Source organism: Macrobrachium nipponense, chromosome 1 (assembly GCF_015104395.2).
Source record: "Macrobrachium nipponense isolate FS-2020 chromosome 1, ASM1510439v2, whole genome shotgun sequence".
NCBI lineage: Eukaryota > Metazoa > Arthropoda > Malacostraca > Decapoda > Palaemonidae > Macrobrachium > Macrobrachium nipponense.
In genome coordinates, this window is record NC_087200.1 from 105846244 (window position 1) to 105870968 (window position 24725).

The following is a 24725-nucleotide window of genomic DNA, read 5'->3' on the forward strand; positions in this document are numbered from 1 at the left end:
CTAGGCCACGCACGACATTCTGTGCAGGACTTGTTATGGCACAAACGTTAGAACAACACCTACTGCAAGTCTTGTGGAGATCTGTCGCAGAAGAAGCCAAAACACGAGAACACGGGAAACCTTGAGTACCCTAGCACACACGTTGTCGAGGCTGAGAAGGAGCAGAAGAAACCATAATACAAGCGCGCACACACACAATCACAAGTGAAACTGGGCAACCCCGACTTGCCCAGGCGGTTAAGAAAAAGACTGAACGCTGTAGCATGGTTGTATGGTCCTTGATAATTTTTCACCCGATAAACGCACGCGTTGCCAGATCTCACAAGATTCCTTGCTTTTCATCTGCGATTTAACTGTATCCAGCTAGGCGCTAGAAAATGATCCTATTTTTAAGACCTCAGGCTTGTAGCTATGAAAAATACAAATTGTCTTAGAAAATTTGTCATATTTGAGTGTACTTCATCTTTGTGGGCGGCACTTCCATCCCAACCTTCGATAAATGTTACCGTAACCACCTTGGAAAAGTTTAACAGCCAGATTTCCAGCTCGCTGAAAGTTATTTCCCAATGTAACGGCCTCAGGTTTGTATGTTAAGAGAAATACAAATAGCTTAAATATTTGTGATCTATAATGTGGTAGAAAGTAAGGTAATGATTTTCAAGTTGATTATGTTACGGAATACAGTAAGGAATCACTAATGTTATTGAAAAATTGCATTGTGCATATTTAGGTGAATACATACAGAATGATATTAGTGATTATTTCTCTCTTTTACTTAGATTATTTCTCTTGTATTCTTAGTAATGATCATGTATTGCTGATATGTTGTATGCAATAGTACCTCAGACTTCGAACTTAATCCGTTCCAGAATGCTGTTCAAAGTATGATTTGTTAGAAGTACGCATGAGAAAAATACTATCCCCATAAGAAATACAGGGAATCAGGATAATTCATTCCAGTAAATCCAAAAAGTCCCCCTTTTGAAATTTTTCTATTATTAATGTGTTCAAAAGTTAAATTAAGAGTGTAAAGTAATGAAACAGTACGTTAAATGAAGTAAAATTTTCTCAATTTTATTTTTTCTGTGCACGATTTACGAACTGTTTGGTGAAAATGGCGCCTGGCCGGCTGGGAGATGGAGGGAGGAGAGACGGGAACCCTTTGAGGAAACCAAAATGGTCGCAGTAGGAAAAGGTTGATAAGAAAATCAATTTCACATAAGTGACTTACCAAACAATTACATTAGCTGTACGCTTTCTTACCTGGCAGTCGAAAATTCAAATTCCTGGTGGCGGTAGCACCGCTGCCATTGTTCGTGTAGGTGATACAGATCCCGCCCACTTTCGGGAATACCACAAAGATGAAGTACACTCAAATATGACAAATTGTCTAAGACAATTTGTATTTTTCATAGCTACAAGCCTGAGGTCTTAAAAATAGGATCATTACTTACTGCCGAGCTTCAGACTTCAATTCGTTTTCTGCCAGCCATGGGGTAACACCGGTGATTTGTTGTTGCAGTCGACTTTCGTCGCCATTGTGGATTTTTTTATTTTTGGTGTTGTACAATTTCTTGGTTGGCTTTTTGCTTCATCAGTTAGCTGCCTAGTTATTAGCAAGTTATTACGAAGATGTCTGATGCTTGTTCTTTTTCAGTTAGGTTTTGCAGCGGTGGCTGCAAAACTAGATTAGCTAAACTGTGTTACGATCCGCACTCCAAATGGGTTAAATGTAGGGGTCAGTGCTGTAGCAAGGAATTAACTTGTGATGAGTGCTGTAGTTTAGATGAACAAGGTTGGAAGACTTTTCAAACTCATTTGGATAAGATGGACAAAGATAGGAAAAGGAAAACAGCTCTTAGAGCGGGTAGTAAAACTAGAGTAGAGACAACTCCCTTGCCTTTAGAGGCAAACAAACCGTCACTATCTTCTCCACTTTTATCGAATATTTCACCTATTGATAGTCCTCCAACTTCAGTACCAATTACTCCAGACCAGGTATCCCATGTTTCCGATTCCAACACCATTTCCGTGTTTGAGTCCAAGATGGACAAGAAATTTGAGTTCTTGGCAAAATCCATTATGGATTTGGGTATGTCGTTTCGTGCGTTCTTAGAGAAGTCAAGTGAAAAGGCCAGTGTTAGGCCAAGTGTCAGTGTCAGTGTCGTGTCCAAGGAGGCGGCTGTCCGTTCCCCCTGTTCTCCTAGACGAAGGTCACTGTCATACTCCCTAGCTCCCAGGAGAAGACATACCGGAGGTCGAAGGGAGACTGGGGGAGTTTGCCCACGGTCAGTCGCCAACTCCATCGACGTAGTCGACTCGCGAGTGCCCAGAAAACGCCGCTGGAAAGGCGTAGATATCAGTGACGCGCAGCTGTCTTCTGACTCGGAAGTGCAGTCGCCTGTGTCGAGGCAAAAAGTGTGGAGTGATTTAGTGTCGCGTCCGTTGAAGAGACATGCCCAGCGTACGAGAGGGATGTCGCCGCCTGTTAAGAAATCCAAGGAGCACTGGAGTCCACAACCTTCCTGCAGTTTCGCACCAGACCAGTTTTTCCGGGAAGATCATCAGTCCTCTTCAGATAGCGTAACTTCGGACGGAGTCAGACGCTCACGTGCGTTACACCGCTCGTGCGCTTGCGAGACTGCCTCGCCTCATTGTGTATCGATAGGAGTTTCGACTCGTTCGCCTCATTTGTCTCGAGGAGTTTTGACTCGTTCGCCTCATTCGTCTCGAGCTGTTTTGACTCGTTCGCCTCATTCGCCTTGAGCTGCTTCGACTCGTTCGCCTCATACGTCTCGAGCTGTTTTGACTCGTGCGCCTCATTCGCCTCGAGCTGCTTCGACTCATTCGCCTCATACGTCTCGAGCTTTTTCGACTCATGCGCCTCATTTGCCTCGAGCTGCTTCGACTCGTTCGCCTCATACATCTCGTGTTGTTTCAACTCCCAGTCGTTCGGTTTTGAAGAGCCGTACGACAGCCACGACTTCGTCTTCGCCTAAGGATGATGCGAAGGCCCAAACCCTTGCTAGAGGATTCCGCTTTGGGTCCCTTTTAACATCAACTTCAAGAATTGATGGTCTTTTTAAAGAAGACAACGAGCCAGACGGAAGAGGAAGACGGGGTATCGGCCGTCCTGTTGGAAGAGGAAACTCAAGACCAGGATGCGAAGCCCTCTTCTGCTTATTCTAGTCTGTTAAGGTTTCTTTTACAGACTTATCTGGATTTTTTTTAACCAGCTTCGCCTTCTTCACCTCCGTCGATGTTTGTGAAGGATAGGAGATCAGAGGCTTCGGGGTTACCGAAACTAGTTCTTTTCAGTCCTCGAAGAAAGCATTGAAGGAAGTAGAAGAGTGGCTTGCTAAGAAGAGGGAGTCAGGCAAGGCTTCGTTCGCTTTTCCTCCGTCAAAGCTGCAGAATAAAACCTACAGGTTTTATGCGACAGGAGAAGTTCCTTCTTTGGGAGTTTCTGCCTCCTCCCATGGAGACTTCTCCGGTCTTGTGGACTCAAACAGAAGAGCAGCGTTCTCGGCTGCGAAAGTGTTGTTCTCTTCACCCGAGTTGGATCACCTGGTGAAGAACTTATACAAGTTGATCGAAGTCTTCAGTTTTCTGGATTGGACTATTGCAGTGTTAGCCAGAAAAATCGAAGATTGCCAGTCTCTAGATGAGGATTTTTCTGCCGACTGGCTCAATGTGTTTTCCTGTGCGGACAGGTCAGTGAGAGACGGTGTGCTCCTTCACATCTCGAGGAGTAACCACGAACCAAAAATCGGCTTTGTTGTTCTCCCCCCTGAGTAAACAGTGGGTAATTCAGGTTCTTCGAGAGGGGATATGTGATCTCTTTTACGCAGGATCCACCACTGTACAATAGACCTGTGTGTTTGACAGCATACTCGACAGGGTCAACAAGAGCTTTGGTTTTAGCCAAAGAAGTAGAAAGGCTCATCAACAAAGAGGCCATAGGGGAAGTAACAGATTCAAACTCCCCAGGGTTTTACAACAGGCTCTTCGTAGTCCCCAAGGCATCAGAGGGATGGAGACCTGTGTTGGACGTAAGCGCTCTGAACCTCTTCGTCTGGAAGACAAAATTCCGAATGGAAACCAGTCGATCGGTAATGTCAGCCATCCAACCGGGCAACTGGATGGTATCTCTTGACATGAAGGATGCATACTTCCATGTCCCCATCCATCAGGGCTCCAGGAAGTTCCTGAGATTCGTCTTCAAGAAGAGAGTCTTCCAGTTCAGAGCCCTCTGCTTCGGTCTGTCAACCGCCCCTCAAGTATTTACTCGGATTCTCGCTCCTCTGGGAAAGTGGCTACATTTGATGGGGATCAACACAGCTTTTTACTTAAACGACTGGCTCCTGAGAGCCAGATCCAGGCGTCAGTGTGTGAATGACTTGGAAAAGACACTTACTTTGACACAGCTATTGGGTATCATAGTAAACACGAAGTCCCAATTGATTCCAACTCAGAGGATTCTCTATTTAGGGATGATACTAGACTCTCTAGCTTTTCGGGTTTTTCTCCCTGAAGAGGATAGAGTCCAGCAATTTCTGGTTCGCCCGTCCTGCTCAGCGCTCGAATGGATGAGCCTACTCGGGACCCTGGCTTCAGTGGAGAGTTTTGTCAGGTAAGGACGCCTACACATGAGGCCGCTTCAGTTCTTCCTGAAAGCAAATTGGTCTCGGAAGACACAGTCGGACTCGCTAGTTTTCCCCCTGACGGAAGAGATAAAGATGGATCTTCGTTGGTGGCATTCGAGGGAAAGATTACAAGAAGGAATCTCCCTAGTCGTGTCGAACCCCGACCTGCAGTTCTTCTCAGACACCTCAGACAGCGGATGGGGAGCCCTCCGAGGAGACAAGAGAGTGTCAGGTCTGTGGACAGAACGAGAAAAGACCTTGCACATCAATGGGAAGGCATTGAAGGCCATCCTCTTAGGGCTACAAGCGTTCGACCACTTAGTCACCGGAAGAAACGTAGCGGTCTACTCGGACAACACCACAGCGTTGTCATTGTGTACGGAAGCAGGGAGGGACCCACTCGTTCTCTCTCAACAAGATAGCCAAAGATCTCCTCACCTGGACGAACGAGAAGAGGATCACCCTTTTTCCAAGTTTTGTGCAAGGGAGAATGAATATACTTGCAGACGAACTGATTCGGGTAAATCAGGTGTTACCAACAGAATGGACTCTGAACGAGAGTGTCAGGACCTCTGGAAGCTTTGGGGAAGACCATCAATAGATCTGTTCGCCACATTTTCTGCTCTCCGATTCCAGAACCACTAGCGTGGAGAACAGATGCGATACTGCTAGATTGGACAGGACTGAACGTTTACGCTTTTCCTCCCTTCGGGATGATAAGAGAGGTTTTAAACAAACTTCAATCTCACCAGACTGTGACAATGACCCTAGTGGCGCCATTCTGGCCCAGGAAAGAGTGGTTCCCCGACCTTCTCAATCTGCCGGTGGATTTTCCCAGACTACTTCCACAAAATCCATTGCTTCTCAGACAACCCCATTTCAACCGATATCACCAAGGGTTGTCCACTCTGGCCCTGACGGGATTCAGATTTTCATGAACCTGGTCAGAGCAAAAGGGTTTTCGCGAAGGGCGTCAGAGGCTATTGCTAGCTGCAGAAGAAGCTCTTCTGCCAAGCTCTACCAGTCCAAGTGGAGAGTTTTTAGGTCATGGTGCAGATGACATAGCATCTCTTCTTCTGAGACATCTATAACAGAAATTGCAGAATTTTTGTTATTTCTGAGGGACACCAAGAAGTTGGCCACTTCAACTATTAAAGGATATAGGCCCATGCTTTCATCGGTTTTCAAGCATAGAGGCCTTGACATTTCATCCAATCAGGACATCAGTGACCTGATCAGATCCTTTAGTTCCTCCAAGATTTTCAAGCCTGAAGAAGTGGAATGGAACTTGGATGTAGTTTTAAGGTGGCTCAACGGCCCCCAATTCGAACCATTGAATTCTGCAACCTTGAGGGACGTAACTTGGAAGACACTATTCCTAGTCGCCTTAGCTACAGCGGGAAGAGTAAGCGAGTTGCAGGCGATGAGTAAGGAAGTGGGTTTCGCCCAGGGCAATGCAGTTTGCTCTTATGTAACAGACTTTCTTGCTAAAAATGAGGATCCTTCGAATCCTTGGCCCCATTCTTTCAAGATAAAGAACCTAACGGACTTAGTCGCGTCGGAAGATGAGGAATGTACATTGTGTCCAGTCAGAGCCATCAGACTCTACCTGACTAGGACAGAAACTGTGAGAGGAGAGGAGAGCCGACTCTAGTGCTTGGTGAAAGACCCGTCTCGGCCTCTTTCAAAGAATGCAATGTCCTTTTTCCTGAGGAGTTTGATCCAAGAAGCGCATGCCCAAACTCAGGAACATGCTCTTAGGGTGCTGAAAGTGAAGACGCATGAGATTCGTGCAGTAGCAACGTCATTGGCTTTCAGACAGAATATGTCTCTATCCTCCATTATGCAAACTACGTTCTGGAGGTCGAAATCGGTGTTTGCATCGCACTATTTGAAGGAGGTAGAAACTACTTACAAAAACTGCTTTAGATTGGGACCGTTGTCAGTAGTGGGAATGATGTTGGGAGAGGAAGCATAGGGGGACTCTGTTTTTTTCCTTCCACTATCTCCTCGCCTTGAATTTGAGGTTTTTTGAGTTTGTGGGAAGCCTGGGGGTACATTTACCTGAAGTACCCACTAGTCCTTATATCTGGTTAAAGGTACCATATGGCTTTTAGTGTAGGTGATGGTTTTTTGTATGGTTTTTTATCTGATCTTTTTGCCCAGGGCAAGGGCAAATTATTGTTGTTTTTTTGTCAATCATCGGTGAACTTCTATGATTGCAAAAATCCCACCATTAGTAGGGACAACCCTGGCCTTTACTGCCACGTCTCCTACATGTGATGAGAGCGCCGACCAGAGGCAGTATCTACCTGTAGCTGCTCTCTCACAAGGTAAGGTACTGCAGACATTATGTATAATGTGAGCACATGATTGTTATTTTTATTCAGAAAACTGTCCATATACCCACCTTCCGGGTAATGTGGAGTCAGCTAACCCTCTTACGCCGACTGGACGTATTTTACGTCGACATTTTTTGTCTCCCGTGTGCCGACTGGACGTATTTTACATCGACTTACAAAAGTTTTTTTTAAAATTCGCGGAAAAATACTTATAGGCCTACCAGCCTAAAACTTTTGAATCACGCGCCTTGGGGGATGCTGGGAGTTCACGGATCAAGGTGTTTTGTTTACAATCGTTACGCAGGCGCGCAAGCGCGAATTTCTTTCTTGCCGCACTAAAAAGTATCTGTAACACATCTCGGAAATTATTTTGTCACTTTGATATAATTTTTGTACCATTGTAAATTAGCCGTTACATGAAGTATTATATATGAAAATGTGCGCATTTTTATGCAGAATACAACAATAAAATACTCATGATTGTAGCTTTTATCAGTTTTGAGATATTTTCATATAAATAACGATAATTGCCAAAATTTCAACCTTCGGTCAAATTTGACTCTACCGAAATGGTCGAAAAACGCAATTGTAAGCTAAAACTCTTATATTTTAGTAATATTCAATCATTTACCTTAATTTTGCAACTAATTGGAAGTCTCTAGCACAATATTTCGATTTATGGTGAATTTCTGAAAAAACTTTTTCCATACGTCCACACAACAAACGGTAACTTCCAAAAAAACAAAAAAAAATCATACATGCGATTGTGGTAATGTTTGCACCATTTTAAAATTAGCAGTTATATAAAGTTTTATATATGGAAATGTGCGCAATTTCATGCACAATACAACTAAAAACAACCCATGGTTGTAGCTTTTATCAGTTTTGAGATATTTTCATATAAATAACGATAATTGCCAAAATTTCAACCTTCGGTCAACTTTGACTCTACCGAAATGGTCGAAAAACGCAATTGTAAGCTAAAATGCGTATATTCTAGTAATATTCAAGCATTTACCTTCATTTTGCAACAAATTGGAAGTCTCTAGCACAATATTTCGATTTATGGTGAATTTATGAAAAAAATAACATTTTCTTTACGTCCTCGCGGTAACTCTTCCGAAAAAATCATACGTGCGATTGTGGTAATGTTTGCACCATTTTAAATTAGCCGTTACATAAAGTTTTATATATGAAAATGTGCGCAATTTCATGTAGAATACAACTAAAAATAATTGAAGGTTGTAGCTTCTTTCATTTTTGAAATATTTGCATATAAATCACGATAAATAGAAAAAAAACCACGTTCGGTCAACTTTGACTCTACCGAAATGGTCGAAAAACACAATTGTAAGCTAAAACTCTTACAGTCTAGTAATATTCAGTCATTTATCTTCATCTTGAAACAAATTCGAAGTCTCTAGCAAAATATTTAGATTTATGGTGAATTTAAAAAAAGATCTTTCCTTCCCTCCGCGCGCGGATTCTCCGCCACAAATCTCCGAAATGCGTACGTACCATTCTCGGAATATTTGCTCCGTTTCATATTAGGCATTTCATAGAGTTTTATATATGAAAATGTGCGCAATTTCATGTAGAATAAAACAAAAAATATTTTTTTTGAAGGTTTGTAGCTTTTCTTATTTCCGAAATAATTGCATATAAAAAATATATATATATAAAAAAATTCGACATTTGGTCAACTTTAACTCATCAGATATGGTCGAAAACTGCAATTTTAAGCTAATACTCTTACAGTATAGTAATATTCAATCATTTGTCTTCATTTTGAAAGAAATTGGAAGTCTCTAGGACAATATTTAGATTTATGGTGAATTTTTGAAAAAAATATTTATGTCCGCGCATTACGAATTCATGCATTATTTTGTGATAATATTTTCTCTGTGTTGCTTTTATCGTTTTACAATATGTTATATACCAAAATGATCGCAATTTAGTGTACATTACAACGAAAAAAAAAGTAACTTGTTACCTTTAACCGTTTTGCGCACAGCGCAATTTGAATACCATTATATATGAAATTTCGTTTTTGCGCTATCATATATCGCATTATTTATATATGATAATGATATTTTTTTCCATTTCTGATGGTTGCATACTAAACTTCAGCCAATGACAAAAAAGGAGCCAAAAATGAACTCTTAATCTTGAAAACTATGCGCGCTGTGATTTTTTGAAAAAAATATTTTTTCCGCTTCCGCGCTCACTCTGAAACACCTCTGGCACACAGGAGACAATTTTTTTTTTACCGCTTCGGCGTAAGAGGGCTAATGTAATTGTTTGGTAAGTCACTTATGTGAAAATGATTTTTTAATGATAAAATAAGGTTTCACATATACTTACCAACACATATACTTACCAAACAATTACATAATCATAGCCCTCCCTCCTCCCTACAGATGGACGTTGCGGCTCAACGAATTGAAGTCTGAAGCTCAGCAGTCCCAGGTATTCCCGAAAGTGGGCAGGATCTGTATCACCTACACGAACAATGGCAGCGGTGCTACCGCCACCAGGAATTTGAATTTTCGACTGCCAGGTAAGAAAGCGTACAGCTAATGTAATTGTTTGGTAAGTATATGTGAAACCTTATTTTATCTTTAAAATATCATTTTTATTCACATTTTAAAAGGATTATTAAAGGAATCGATAGTGTGTGTGTCCAATTGTGTCAGAGAGAGAGAGAGAGAGAGAGAGAGAGAGAGAGAGAGAGAGAGAGAGAGAGAGAGAGAGAGAGAGTTATCAACATGTTACACTTAGATTTTAAGTGCATGAAAGAGATTAATTATGCCACAATACATCCACTTACTGTTGGCAAATGGCAGACTTTAAAATAAACATGAGGATTTTGGAAACAATTAAGTAATAAGTCAAGAATGCAAGAAAAGGAAAGAGAGATAAAATAACTTTTCACAAGGAAGCCGTTTAAACAAACAATCAAAGGCACACAGAAGCTAAACACCACGCCAGTTTGTTTATTACAGAGCTGTTACCTTTACAGTAATAAAAAATCATATAAAGCAATTGTCACTAGATATGTATTTTACCGTAACAAAAAGAAGTGATTTGGGCAGATTGAGTGTAATGAAAGAAATGAACAAATAATCATCCCAGCCTAGCTGATAAGTCGGTGGGAAGCAGATCCCTTCTTCCCTCTCCTCTCCTCTCTCTATCGTCTCACGCAGCGGACTGAACACTGGCTCGAGCAAGCTTTATTTTATTTTTTTTTACTTTATTGCATTTGATTGTTTTCATGTTTCATCATTATGTTAAATTTATTGTGAAATAACATTTTTGTACATGCAGCTTCCCCGGCAGATATATACTTAGCTATAGTCTCCGATGTCCCAACAGAATTCAAAACTCGCAGCACACGCTGGGTGGCGGGACTAGGAACCATTCCTGTTTTCTAATCAGATTTTCTCTGTCGCCGGTTCCGATAACATCTGTTGTTGGTTCCTCCTGCTTGAAATTCTACTCACTTGCTGAGGATCTTTTTTGATGACCTTTGGTGATGTTAATTGATCTTGGGATTGGCATACGCTTTTTGTGGACCGTTTTTTGAATTTGGATAGAAATACTCTGTCATTATGTCTGTATTAATGTGACACCTGTGTTTAGAGTGTGTATGAAAGAGGAGTGTAAGGTGAGGCTACCGAAAGCTTCGGTAGACCCTCACACTATTTGTGTAAGGTGTCGGGGGAATGAATGCTCTGTTAATAATACCTGTGTCGAATATGAGAGTTTGACTGAGCAAGAATGGAAGTATTTGGCTTCATATATTAGAAAGTTGGAGAAGGATAGAGTTAGGAAGGCTTCCGTTAGAAGCTCCAGTAGGTCCTGCTCTTTTGATCAGGAGTTAGATCATAACACTAACATAGTTCAGCCCCTTCCCCCCGCAGCGAACCTAAGGATTCGTCTTCGGAAATGGCTGCTATGAAGGCCTCCATCCGCTACTTGCAGTCGCAGCTGCTTGCAATGGAAAGCAAAGGTAAGGACAGTGATATGTGCAGTGTCCCCAGGCAGTGGAGGGGCCGTCTGACCGGCTCCACTTTGCCCCTTGGCCTAGACCTCTTCCAAACTCCCAAGACCAGGGGAGGAGGAATGTAGAGTATCCCCAACGGTCAGGTGTCCCTTCGGCAGATCCTGTCGATTCGTCCCAGGCTGCCTTGGATAGCTACAGGAAAAGCATCCTGAGGAAGTGTTTCTCGGACTCTGATTCGTCTTCACCCAGGCGCGGTTGGAGTTCCGTTACGAAGTCGCGCCCCCTGAAGAGAGCCTGGAAGCCACCGAGAGGAGACGCCTTGGACTCCAGCCCGGAACCCTTTCCTGAGTATTCTCCTTCACAGAAGAAGAGAGCTCTTAGATCCCCAGAGTCCTCTCCGGAAGGAGTGCAGACTTCTACGAAGAGATTCCTGGTAGGCCTAAGGGCGCGTTGTGCAGGAAGGATGTCTCCCTACCAGTTAAGAGCTCTTTTAAGCGTCCTGCTTCTAGCGTACGCTCGGACAGTAGCAGGCGCCCCTCTCCTGACAGGCGCTCCTCTCCAGCGAAGCTCTCTGCTGCCAGTATCTCCACTCTTCACAGATGATCTTCTTCTCCTGTCAGGCGCTCTTCCTCGAGCAAGCACCTCTCCTCTTCTAAGCGACCTTCCAGGAGTGCGTTCCGGGGTGGAAGCACCTCTCCTGACAGGCGCCAGGAGCCTGAGAGGCTCCTCGATTCGGACGGTATCCGAGTTCGCAGTAAGTGCTTTACTCCTTCCAGGCGCCCTGTAAAGGACTCAAGCGCCTCTCCTGGCAGGCGCCAGGATCAGGGCAAGATCCAAGGAAGCAGCAGGTGCCGTACTCCGTCCAGGCGCTCTCCAATGGACAGAAGCACCTCTCCTTGCAGGCACCAGGAGCCTGAGAGGCTCCTCGATCCTGGCAAGATCCAAGAGAGCAGTAAACGCCTTACTCCTTCAAGGCTCCCTCTAAGGGACTCAAGCGCCTCTCCTGGCAGGCGCCAAGGATCATGGCAGGCTCCTTACTCCTTCCAGGCGCCCTCTAAGGGATGCAAGCGCCTCTCCTGGCAGGCACCGGGATCATGGCAGGCGCCTTACTCCTTCCAGGCGCCCTTTAAGGGTCGCAAGCGCCTCTCCTGACAGGCACCAGGATCCTGGGAGGTTCCAGGATCCTAGCAGGATCCAGGCTAGCAGCAGGCGCCTTACTCCTGCCAAGTGCTCTCAAGCGGAAGCAGGCACCTCTCCGGACAGGATCAAGTATGGAAGTAGGCATTGTCCCCTACCAAGCAATCTTCTAGGGAGAGAAGCGCCTCTCCTGCTAAGAGTTCTTCTCCTAGGAAGCTCTCTTCTCCGGCTGCAACGTTGGAGGATGTTTCAGAAGAGGAATCCCCTAAAGACGCTGGGGTGTCTGACTACAAGAGACTCGCAGCTCTACTTCTTCAGGAGTTTGGAGACTCTCTTCGTCCAGCTGACCCTCCCTCTCCAGGATCGCTGCTCTCGAGCACTAAGTTGTCGAAGTCCCCCTCCTTCGTCAGGATGCGCCCTACCCTTTCTATCAAGAAAGCTTTTAAGGGCTTAGAGGGGTGGCTTCTTTCTAAGAAGGAAGCAGGGAAGACTGTTTTTTCCTGCCCTCCTTCCAAGCTTGCAGGGAAGCCAGGTATCTGGTATGATACCAAGGAGCCCATGGGATTGGGTCTTCCCTCGTCTGCTGATTCAGATTTCTCCTCACTCGTGGACTCTTCCAGAAGGCGCGCTCTGCTTTCAGCGAAGGCTTCTTGGGGGATGTGTGAGATGGACCATCTCCTCAAGGGCCTTTTCTGTACTTTGAAAGTTTTCAACTTCATGGATTGGTCCCTAGGAGCTCTGGTTAAGAGGGCTCAGGACCCGGACTTTGTCAGTATGGACGAATTATCCAGCGTCTTGTCCTGTTTGGACAAAGCGGTCATGGATGGTTCTACAGAAATTGCGTCCCTCTTTGGATCAGGCATCCTTAAGAAGAGATCAGTATACAGCTCCTTCCTGGCTAAGTCTATGTCTCCTCTTCAGAGGTCCTCTTTGCTGTACTCACCCTTGTCAAGCCACCTTTTCCCTCAAAAGACAGTAAAGGACATCTCTAGGTCCTTGTCGGAGAAGGCAACACAGGATCTCCTGGCCCAATTGGCCAAGAGATTGAAACCTGCGGTCCCTGTGACCAAGAGGGAGAAGCTTCCTTTCCAGCAGCCCTTTCGAGGGAAGACTGCTACTAGAGTCTCTTTCAGGAGTAGAAGGCCCGCAAGGAGAGGAAGATCTTCGAGAAGATCTTTTGGGAAGACCCAATGAAGTGCAAGTCCTCCAGACCACAGTAGGTGCCAGACTGCTGAAATTTGCCAAAGTCTGGGCACAGAGAGGGGCGGATGCCTGGTCCCTCTCCATCCTCGAGAGAGAATACTTAATCCCCTTCAGGGAGAAGCCTCCCTTGACGACAACTCCAAGGGAGTTAGCAGCAAGATACAAGGATCCTGCACGAAACCAAGCCCTTCTGCAGTTAGTGGAACAAATGCTGGACAAGGAGGCCATAGAACAGGTACAAGAGCTCCATTCCCGGGGTTTTACAATCGGCTGTTTTTGGTGCCAAAAACCTCAGGAGGGTGGAGGCCGGTTTTGGATGTAAGCGCTCTGAACTTCTTCGCAATAAAGAAGTAGTTCTCGATGGAAACAACATCCTCTGTCCTTTCTGCGCTTTGTCCAGGGGACTGGATGGTGTCCCTGGACCTTCAAGATGCGTATTTCCATGTAACAATTCATCCTTCGTCCAGGAAGTACCTCAGATTCATGGTACAAGGGAAAGTGTTCCAGTTTCGGGCGCTATGCTTCGGGCTTTCGACGGCCCCTCAAGTGTTCACGGGCCAAATGAAAAATGTAGCGCATTGGCTACATTTGGAGGGAGTAAGGATCTCCTTGTATCTGGACGACTGGTTGATTCGTGCCCAGTCAAAAGATCGCTGTCTGGAGGACTTGTCACTTACTTTGGAGATGGCCCAGTCCTTAGGACTCTTAGTAAACCTCGAGAAGTCCCAGCTGATTCCCCAGCAAAGCATTGTCTATCTGGGGATTCTGATGGATTCTCGGGGTTTTCAAGTGTTTCCTTCCCAGGAAAGAAGAGATCGCTGCTTACAGAAAGTGGCAGCCTTCCTAGAGAAAGAACATTGTTCCACGAGGGATTGGATGAGTCTTCTGGGGACCCTTTCCTCGATGGAACAGTTCATTTCTTTAGGAAGGCTGCACCTAAGACCCCTTCAGTTTTACCTGAGGGAGAAATGGGATCAGAAGTCCCAAGACCTGTCGGACTCCTTCCATCTCACAGAGAGGATAAAGGAGGATCTCCGTTGGTGGTTGGACCCACACAGACTCAACCAAGGCTTGTCTCTTCGTGTACCGAGCTCTCGCCTAGTGTTATTTTCAGACGCCTCTGAGTTGGGCTGGGGAGCAACTCTAGGCGCGAGAGAAGTGTCAGGCACCTGGAGAGGAGAACAGGTGTCCTGGCACATCAACACAAAGTAGTTGGCAGTGGTTCATCTGGCCCTCCTACACTTCGAGTCTCGGGTCACAGGATCGGTGTTGCAAGTGAACGCCGACAACACCACAGCCCTAGCTTACATCAGAAAGCAGGGAGGAACACATTCCTTCTCCCTTTACAAGAAAGCAAGGGAGTTGCTTCTATGGACCAAGGAAAGGAACATCACTCTCCTCACCAGGTTCATCCAAGGGGAAAGGAATGTGAGGGCAGATCTTCTAAGCAGAAGAGACCAAGTCCTTCCCACGGAATGGACTCTCCATCCAGAAGTTTGCAACAGACTGTGGAACCTCTGGGGAAGACCAAACCTAGACCTGTTTGCAACCCATTGGAATGCAATACTGGAGAACTACTGCTCACCGATTTCAGACCCAAGGGCAATATCAGTAGACGGTCTTCTTCTGGACTGGTCAGGAATCGACGGGTACGCTTTTCGCCCTTTCAAGATCTTAGGGGAAGTAGTGAGGAAGTTTACCTCAGCAGAAGGAGCAAAACTAACTCTGATCGCCCCTTTCTGGCCAGCTCAAGATTGGTGCTCAGAGGTACTGGAATGGATGGTGGATTTTCTGAGGTCGCTTCCACTCAAGAGCAATCTTCTCAAATAGCCCAACTTCGACAGATTCCACAAAAACCTCCCCGCTCTCAGTCTGACTGCCTTCAGACTATCGAAGGACTCGTCAGAGCGAGGGGTTTTTCATGTGAAGCTGCAAAGGCTATTGCAAGAGCCAGGAGATCCTCTACCTTACGCGTCTACCAGTCAAAGTGGGAGGCGTTTCGAAGATGGAGCAGAGCTCAGAAGGTATCCTCTTCCAGTACCTCTGTAACAGACATAGCCAACTTCCTCCTTTACTTGAGGGATAAGTGCAAGCTTGCTGTCTCCACGATTAAAGGATATAGAAGTATGATTTCCTCTGTCTTCAGGCATAGAGGCCTGAATATTTCAGAAGACAGAGACCTCCATGATCTAATCAGGTCTTTTGAAACTTCTAAGACCAAGACTGCTAGACCACCCAGTTGGAACCTGGATGTGGTCCTAAGATTTTTAATGTCAAGCAAGTTCGAACCTCCGCATACAGCCTCCTTTAGAGACTTAACAAGGAAGTCTTTGTTTCTCTTTGCTCTGGCTTCAGCCAAAAGGATTAGCGAACTGCAAGCTTTAGAAGGCAAAGTTGGGTTCAAGAAGGACTCAGCAATTTGTTCCTTCAAACCCCTTTTCCTGGCAAAGAATGAGAACCCTTCCAGACCATGGCCAAGAACTTTCGAAGTTAAAGGACTGTCTTCGATTGCAGGAAGAGAATTAGAGAGGACTTTGTGTCCAGTCAGAAGCCTCAAATTCTACCTTGAGAGGAAGAGGCAACTAGGAGGTAATACGGAGAGTCTCTGGTGCTCGGTTAGAGATCCGAAGAGAGCCATTTCTAAGAATGCCCAAGCTTTCTTCAGCAAGGACGTAATTAAAGAAGCTCATTTTTCCTGTGAGGTCGAGCACCTCAAGCTCCTAAGAGTAAAAGCTCATGAGGTGAGAGCCTTAGCTACCTCTTTGGCATTTCACAAAAACTTGTCTCTCCAGACTCTCGTCGAGTCTACCTACTGGAGGTGTAATTCAGTATTTGCATCTCATTATTTGAGAGACATACCGGTGACATACGAGAAGTGCTTTTCACTTGGAGCATACGTATTTGAGGATTCGTTGCTAGGACAGGGAGCTGAAGCTAATCCTATTTAGTTTAGTTTATGTTAGGCATTTTAACGGTTTGTGATGTGTTTTTAAGGTTGATTGGAAAAGGGTATTGGAAGTGTACCCCTTTCAAATCTTAGCTCTATCAGTGCCAGTGTGGTCAGGTGGTCGGGATTGGCTGTTGTGCTCCTTGTTGTATATTGGTACCTAAAGCTCTGTCATGTAAGAGGGCTAGTCCCCATTGATATGATACAGGTTAAGGCTCTGCCATGTAAGTAGGTCAGCCCCCATTGGCACGATCCAATAGAAGGCTCTGTCAAATAAGTGGGCCAGCCCCCATTGACAAGATCCAGAAGGGCTATCGGTCACAGGTCTCATCCTTGCCGAAGCTCTTGAGGCAAGCAGACTCATAGACAGTATCCATGAAGTCTTCTGCCTATTCAGGTAGGAACCAAGGTTTTTTCTTTATGCCTACAACATATGTTGTTTTCCTGTTTTTTATTATATATAGTATTTAGCTGTCTCTTACCCTCCACCAAGGGTGCCAATCAGCTAAGTATATATCTGCCGGGGAAGTTGCATGTACAAAAATGATATTGTTATGATACAATAAAGTTTTGTACATACTTACCCCGGCAGATATATACTTAGCTATAGTCTCCGACGTCCCGACAGAATTCAAAACTCGCGGCACACGCGACAGGTAGGTCAGGTGATCAGCCCTCTCCTGCCGCTGGGTGGCAGGACTAGGAACCATTCCCGTTTTCTAATCAGATTTTCTCTTCCACCTGTCTCCTGAGGAGAGGCTGGGCAGGCCATTAATTGTATATATCTGCCGGGTAAGTATGTACAAAACTTTATTGTATCATAACAATATCATTGTATTTTTTATGTGAATTGGTACTGCTTTTACGTACATATTACACTAAAGATTTTACTGTCTCTTCTTCTCCCCTCAACAATATCATGGCGCACAATAACTTAAAATCATTCACCCATTATTCCTCAAAATATAAACGCCCCCTCCCTCTACCTCAAGTTAGCGTGCATCACTGCAGTGACAAATGACTTTGTTAATTGTTTATGGTAAATTTTATTGTGAAAAGCTTTGTTCTTTCATTTACCATTTTGTTAATATTGTTCAACTAGACACTCTCACTAAGTGCACTGGCCCAATTAAGACCTTTTTTTTTATTGTTTTGATTTTTTTCATATTTTTTCATAACATTAAATTTATTGTGAAATTTCCTTTTTTATTTGAATTGTTAATGCTTTTACATACATACAGTAATATTTTAACTCTCTCTTCTCCTCTTCTCCTCAACATATTAACGCTCCCTCATTCAGTCTCAAGTCAGCTGGGTGTAACATCACAGGGGTTACGTATGATTTTATACATCTTTTATGCTAAATTTAATATTGAAAGCTAAATTTCATATTAAATGTTTCTAACTTATTTATACATTAAACTATATTTTGTAAATGAAAAAAATTTAATACAGTTTTTCTTGTAGGATGCAGTAGGCCGTCAATACAAGTATAAACTAGATAATCAGTCAGTTCTAAGCGCGAGCATTTGTTCAAAAAATGATACAAAATTTTCTTGAAAATTTTGTTAAAAAATGGAAAGTTCAACGTAAGAAACAAGGTACCACTGTATGTATATATTGCTACTATATTTTACTCAATTTCTAGGTGTTTCGCCGTATAACTTATGAATGCACCGGTGGTTCTCTAGGAGAAGTAGAGGGTCAGGAGGCTAATAGTGCATCAGGAGGTAAGAACAGAGAAGCTAAGAGATAATTATTGAAGATATATTATTACTTTGTTTCATCACAAACCATTCAGTCATATTGAGCCCTCATCAGGGTAATGAATGCCTGTAGACACTTTTTTTTTTTTTTTCTTTAAGAATATGTAAAAGCCAAGGGCAACTGTTGTGTTGGCACAACTTGAACCCAACAGTAAATACTGGCTACTCATAATTTGTTTGTCAGTGTAAGAATATCCCCAGCCTTTTTCCTTAGTATATCAAGTAAAGCTTTTTTTTTCTTTAGCATTGATTTATTCACTAGTTCATTTCCATCTAAACTTCTTTTGTTGTCCAATCTGTTGATTTTGAAAAATGTTGTTTCCTAAATTATGTTTAGTTACTGTATAACCGTCAGTACTTAGAGCTTATTACCATCTCCCTGTTGATCATGAATTATATTAACTATTATTTTGACTTCATTGTTGTAATCTCTTGTGTAATTTGTAATTTCAGGTATATTTTGTTAAAGATTTGTCTTTGTTTGCCATATTTAGTATTTTTTAGTGTACTATTTATCAACTAAGTTGGCAAATTGATTGATAGTTTGAGCAGAGATGTAAGTGTTGGGTTTATCCATGGTTGGTCCTCTGCAAACTAGTACTGCATTAGGTTTTTCATTTTGCTATTGCTCCTTTGATAATGAACTTTAATTCATCTAGAACTATCCTATGTGACAGTGATTTTTGTTGTTAAACCTTGTAACAAGGTAAATTATCAGCAGGGTAGGCTAGGAGTGGGGAAACTACCCACTCAGCTGACTGTCAACCCCACTTTTATTTTGGGAGGCTATTTTGCCTTTTTGAATGGGATCTACCTTGAAGAAATATCCTCTGATTAAGAGGGATCTGTCTTGTTTTATGTAATTTGATTGAATTTTAATGGTAAAGGCAGCATTTCTTTTACCCTTCATACATTCTAGATGAGTTAGTAAGTCTCATTTGTTCTGGCCAGAGGTTGTTCTTCCAAAGGTCTGCCCTTTGTGCCAGATTTTGTCATAGTACTTCAGACAGCCGGTAGTTAAGAATACAACACTGTTCTGTTTGTCATAATAATCCTGTCTGTTCCTGCAAGGATTCAAAAGATATACTTTGGTGAGGGCCATCTACTTCTGTTTGAAGAGAACTAAACATCGAAGAGGAATTTACTCCACAACCCAAAAATCCTATCAGACAGAGAGCTCTCTCCTACCAACCAAACAACCCTCACACGTCTCCCTCGCCACTGTTTTTGTTTACATTCCACCCGACTCCGCCGCCATCTTGTCTTCTATGCTGTCACAACACAGCTTAAATACATCAAGAGACACCTAAAATCAACCATATGCTTCCCATACATTGGACATCCACAATATTTCGACAATGCAGAAAATAACAGTAACAGTAAAAATGAAATAATTCTGACTAAACTGATGTATAATCACAGGTGTCTTCAAGACTCCTTATCGTTCTGGCTAAGACTGATCATCCTGTAGCTTATGTAGGCATTGGTGGTATTAGGATATGACATTTCATTTTTTCTACCTTTAAGGGGGCCGGCCGGAACCCCTATATATGGTGGTATAGGGCGAAAAATGCAGTCATGAAAAAATTCATGAGCTTCATATGGCAATTAAGAATACGTATACAAAATATTTCGTCAAAATTCCTCTTACTTTTGTAGTTACAGGGTAATTAGTAAACATAACTCGATAAGCCTAAAACATTCATCCGTACAAGAAAATGCAATATGTCTTCTGTTATCGTAAATTTTGATAATTATTGTCAAAGAAATTGTGAGAAATGGCATCTGTAGAGATTCCGTGGGTGCAGAGGCGAGTTCAACGTCAACCATGATCAGTAGGAGCAGAGACTTCAAGTAGACTACACGTTCGAGTTTCACCTCTGACATTCGCTTGCATTTTACATATGCTTATCTATGTTTCGGCAAGAATTTCATCATGTCAGTGAGGAAAAGACAAGGAAAACATCTCGCTAATATAAAGATGAAGAAAATTCGCTCTAATATGATTACAGAATATCATAATACAGTGGTCCCCCCGTATTCGCGGGGGATGCGTACCAGACCCCCCCCCCCCCACCCCCCCCCCCCCCCCCCCCCCCCCCCGTGAATAGTTAGAACCCGCGAATGTTTGGAACCCCTATGAACAAAATGCTAAAACAGCCTATTTTGTTAGTTAAAAACTCAGAAAAACCCACTATTTTTCAAATAAAAATTTTCATTACTTGGTTTTTTAATAGTTTTTTATCACAAAAAGTGCATTTTATGATGAAATTCATCAAAAAAAACCAGGAATTTGTGATTTATCATAGAAAAATACCGCGAGTGCGCAAATTTTCCGCGAATAATGCAGGGAAACGTTCCCCAGAGAAATCTGCGAATGTGCGAGTCCGCGAATCTGGAGAACGCGAATACGGGGGGTCCACTGTATATGCGATATTAGCGTAGTTAGTGAAGAGAGAGAGGGAGGGGTGCATAGTAAGTAAACGCGGCCGTCTTGCCTGAAGCACACGTCACACTGTCCCCCAGGCTACGATTTTTGAGCAAAGGGATCTTAATTTATGATAAGTAGCATAGTTTTGGTTTATTAATACCCAAAAAGGAATATGAAATTCATAATAATCATTATTTATTAACATTGTCTTTGTAAAAAGATAGTACAACTTCGAATTTCACCTCTTGACATTCTCTTGCATTTACGTTGTTTATTTTTGTTTCGGCAAGAATTTCATCATGGCAAAACGGAAAATACTAGGAAAACATCTAGGTAACATAGAGAAGAAGAAAATTCGCTGTAATAAACAGAGTTAGTGAAGAAGAGAGAGAGAGTTGCGTAGGAAGGAGTGCCCCGTCTTGCCTGACGCAGTGCCCCAAGCTACGATATATGAGCAAAGGGATCATCATTTATGATTAAATTATGATAAATAAAATAGTTTTGGTTTATTAACGCACAAAAAAGAAATATACATTCATAATAATCATTATTTATTAACATTGCCATTATAAAAATACGAAGAAAAACTTTGAACGCCCGTATCTCAAAACTATAGTTATTGACCTTCAAAATCTATCTTCGCACTTAGTTTTAAAGCTATAACATTGGAATTTGGTATATAACTCAGAAAGACGTTATAGAACAATCAAATGAAGCCCTTTTTTCCAATTTTTGTTTCGTCTTTTTTTTTTTTTTTTTTTTTTTATAAATTTTTTTTTCCTAATTTATAGGGTTTATTTTTTTTTTACCATAATGAAAAATTCATATCTAGCAAAAAAATGACTTTTAGAAAAAAACTTCTCATTTGATTGGAGGTCTACATCATGTCTATATATGGTAGTAATCCGAGGTCTTAATATTAAATATCAAGGGAGGAGATAGAATTTGAAATATGGTTATTTTCGGGATAAATCGCCCTGGCGTCACAAAACCGAAGGTCAGAGGCGAAAATCATATGCGGTTTGGAGAGGTCCCAAGTCACCTTATTAAGTGGTATGAATATCAAAGTCCTGTCCTTAAAGAATGGCATTAGCCGGCCGGCCCCCTTAATCTCAGGAATGTCATGCATAAGGTGATGAGGTTATACCTGTTTACAACAGTGATATGCTAGGTCAAGTGTTACCAGTGGTGGAAGAAGCAGTACAATCTCATATCACCTGGATGGTTAGTTGATCTTAGCTGTTTTAACAACTCAGCAAGTGCAAACTTCAGCTTCACTCTGGGTGTGACACTGCACAGTATACCCCATGAGAGCTGATTGAACTTGAGCACCTTACTTGTACAGACCCAGAGTGCAACTCTGGATCAGTGGGACGCTCAAAACTGGGCTGTTTAACTTTTTGACCATCAGTCACATGTTGAAAACACCTCTTTTCCCTTATTCTCACTGTCATGCGTGCTACATAAATTACTAGGAAAGTAGTTAGCATTTACTGATTGGTCCATGGCACAAATGTATGAACAGTTGTTCCTTGCCCTCCTGTTTTCAAGGTATATAAGAAAGTATTTGTTTGGGGATATTCAAGACTCAGTATGAATTATGACTTTGTATGAAAAAATATGGATTCATGTAGTAATCATTTTTAAATATTTTCAAACCAAAGTGCATTTCATGGTTTCTCCATTTTGGAATTCACTTTTGCTGAATTTCCCAGCCTTGCTACTTATGCTGTTTATTGTACCTCTTTCATGTATGTTTATCAGCTCTGCTTAATGTAAGTACCATCCTATTTATGACCGAGCTTTGATCTAACCAACAAGTTGTATGTCAAAATGGATGTAAGTAGAACCTTAGAAAGTGGCTGACATACTGGGTAGGGGATAATATGAAACCTTTGCTATATAAAATACCTACATAGTACTGTAATGTAATGTACAATCATTATGTCAATTTTTTATGTTAATGTATTTCTACTGATATAGTTTAATCACTTATGTAATGTATATTATGTACAGGAAGGCATAGAGTTACAATGGGGTTAGGTTCTTGCATGCATGTCGGAAGTCAGTTTTAACATAAATCGGTTTGCAATTCAGTCTGCAGTGCAGTTAATACCGTATGATGCTGCTGGTAGGGCAAGGTAACTCACACTGATGCTCCTTGAGTGATAAGAGAGCTCTCCTGAGATGGCGCATTACCAAGTAACTCGGTGATCAACTGTCATACAGCATATGCTCTTATGCATCGACTGGCCAGCCCTGCCATCAGAAGCACGGTTTTAAATATGAGTGGTTGTATGTCGAGCAGGTTGTAAGTCGGATGGTACTTGTATCGTACTCTGTTCGCATTTTATTTTAATACATTTATCTGTATCTTCTTATTGCTTTTTTATTTACTGCCATAATAATACTTCCTAGGAATACTCATCACAATTAAAAAATTGTTTGGGTCTTCTGGTTTCAATTCTCATCTTGTCTCTAGGGATTTTGTTATAAGAATTTTACAGAAATGATAACTTTTATTACAAGCTAGAGGTTGGATATTTAACTGTCAGCGGTACCAATGCTGGAGGTGAAATTGGTGTACTGACTAACCTGTGGTATTGTTGGCGACACTGCTGCAAATACCAGCTGCCAGAGGCCTACCTCCTCAATTGTTATTAATTCATTGTGCTGCGTGGACGTGGTCCGACATCAGGCGAACGTTTTGGTCTTTAGCCCCACTTAATATATTGTTTTTTGGATACTGGATTACAACCTTAGGATTTTATTAATGTCTACACTTCTGGTTTTTTGTAAGTTTTCACTTGGATTTTGGAACTTCTCTCCTGGTTTTGACTTGGCTCCGTAATTATACTGGAGATGGATAAGGTACATAAGGAAACGTCATCAGCCAATGTTTCTACTTCTGCCTCTTCAACTGCCACAGAGTCCAAGCAATCTGCTGTTGAAGATGTTGGCGCTCATCAGTCCTACAAACAGAGGATGAGTGCACTCAAACATGAATGACATTCTCTGTGTATTACTTGTAGGAAAGTTCTGTATAGCATCAGCAAAAGGTGTGAAGAATGTAGGGATTGATCGGTAGAGCAAACGCATGATTACATTAAGCACAGGAAATCCTTAGCTTCCAAGAGCAAACTTAGGGTAGAATCAACGGTAGAAGTTCAGTCAGTGGATAAAGAAGTCCTAGAATCAGAGTTGTTTAGGAAGTTAAAGGAAAGGCTATCAGATGGTATGTCAAGTTTATTTTCTAATTTGATGAGCAAATTAACCGAGAGTGAGGATAGAAGTGATAGTATAAGTGATTCTAATGATTCTCTTTCAGCCCCCCTACCTGTTCCAGAACCAGCCCTAATGGGTGCTGGAGGTCATGGAGATCCACAAGCCTTGAAGGTAGGATCTGCCAGCCCCGCAGCACGGAGCAGCCATTGTTGGCAGCAGAATTCCCCTTTTCACCTCAAGTTGTAAGTTCTGAGGTTGATTTAGATTTAGCTCAGACACAGACAAGTAGGGATAACAGCTTAGGTAGTGTGCAGGAAGAGAAGTTGAAGGGGAAGGTTTCTTCGAGGTTGGGTTCAGTGTTGGTTCATAGTATGACGAGTTTGTCCTTGGATCCATCTGAAGTTTTATTTCCTGCTTCTAAGTCTCACCGACAGAGGGCTTCTAAGTCTGTAGGTGGGAGCGTGGATTTGTTTTCGTGTGTCAGAAGCTGAGATTTTGAATAGTACTCCTTCATCTTCAAAGGTTCCTTTTCCCTCGGTGGATAAGTTTGGGTTGTCTTTTGGTGGTGGTAATTCTGGGGACCAGAGTTTTAATTTGGCTGAGTTGGTTTTTCCAATATTTTTGATCACGTATTGCAGAATTTTCCTGAGTTTACTAATGAGATTTACCAAGATTATCAAGGGGGAACAGAGTCAGTTTATTTTCTTTTCCTAAAAACTATGGCCTCTACTGCTGCCTCTGATCCTTCTCTTCCCACTTTGCATTCTAAACCTTCTTCTAAGTTCCTTACACAATCAGCTTTTTCTGGTCACTCTTCAGAGGGCATCTCGGAGTTTTTGCTCGCTCAGCCTGTTTTTATGCTTTTTACCTTAGCACCTTCCTTGGGTCAGGTAGTTCTGCAGACTTCTTCTAGTTTACTTGCTTCTCAGGTGGTTGGGGAACCTTCTGCAAAGCCGTATTTTCATCCTATGATGGGTTTAGAAGTATTGTCTCCGTTGGGGTTCATGTGGGGGCTTCTGTTA

General features: G+C 42.6%; 1 protein-coding gene across 2 annotated transcripts in view; it reads left to right on the plus strand.

Annotated features, from left to right (window-relative positions):
* LOC135219524 (RING finger protein 141-like) overlaps positions 1 to 24725 on the plus strand; it is a 185348-nt gene that overhangs the window by 79044 nt on the left and 81579 nt on the right. For both annotated transcript variants that reach the window (XM_064256356.1, XM_064256357.1), the window contains exon 4: positions 17930 to 18011. In XM_064256356.1, coding sequence (XP_064112426.1) covers positions 17930 to 18011 — 82 coding nt within the window. The remainder of the gene's footprint in view (positions 1 to 17929; positions 18012 to 24725) is intronic.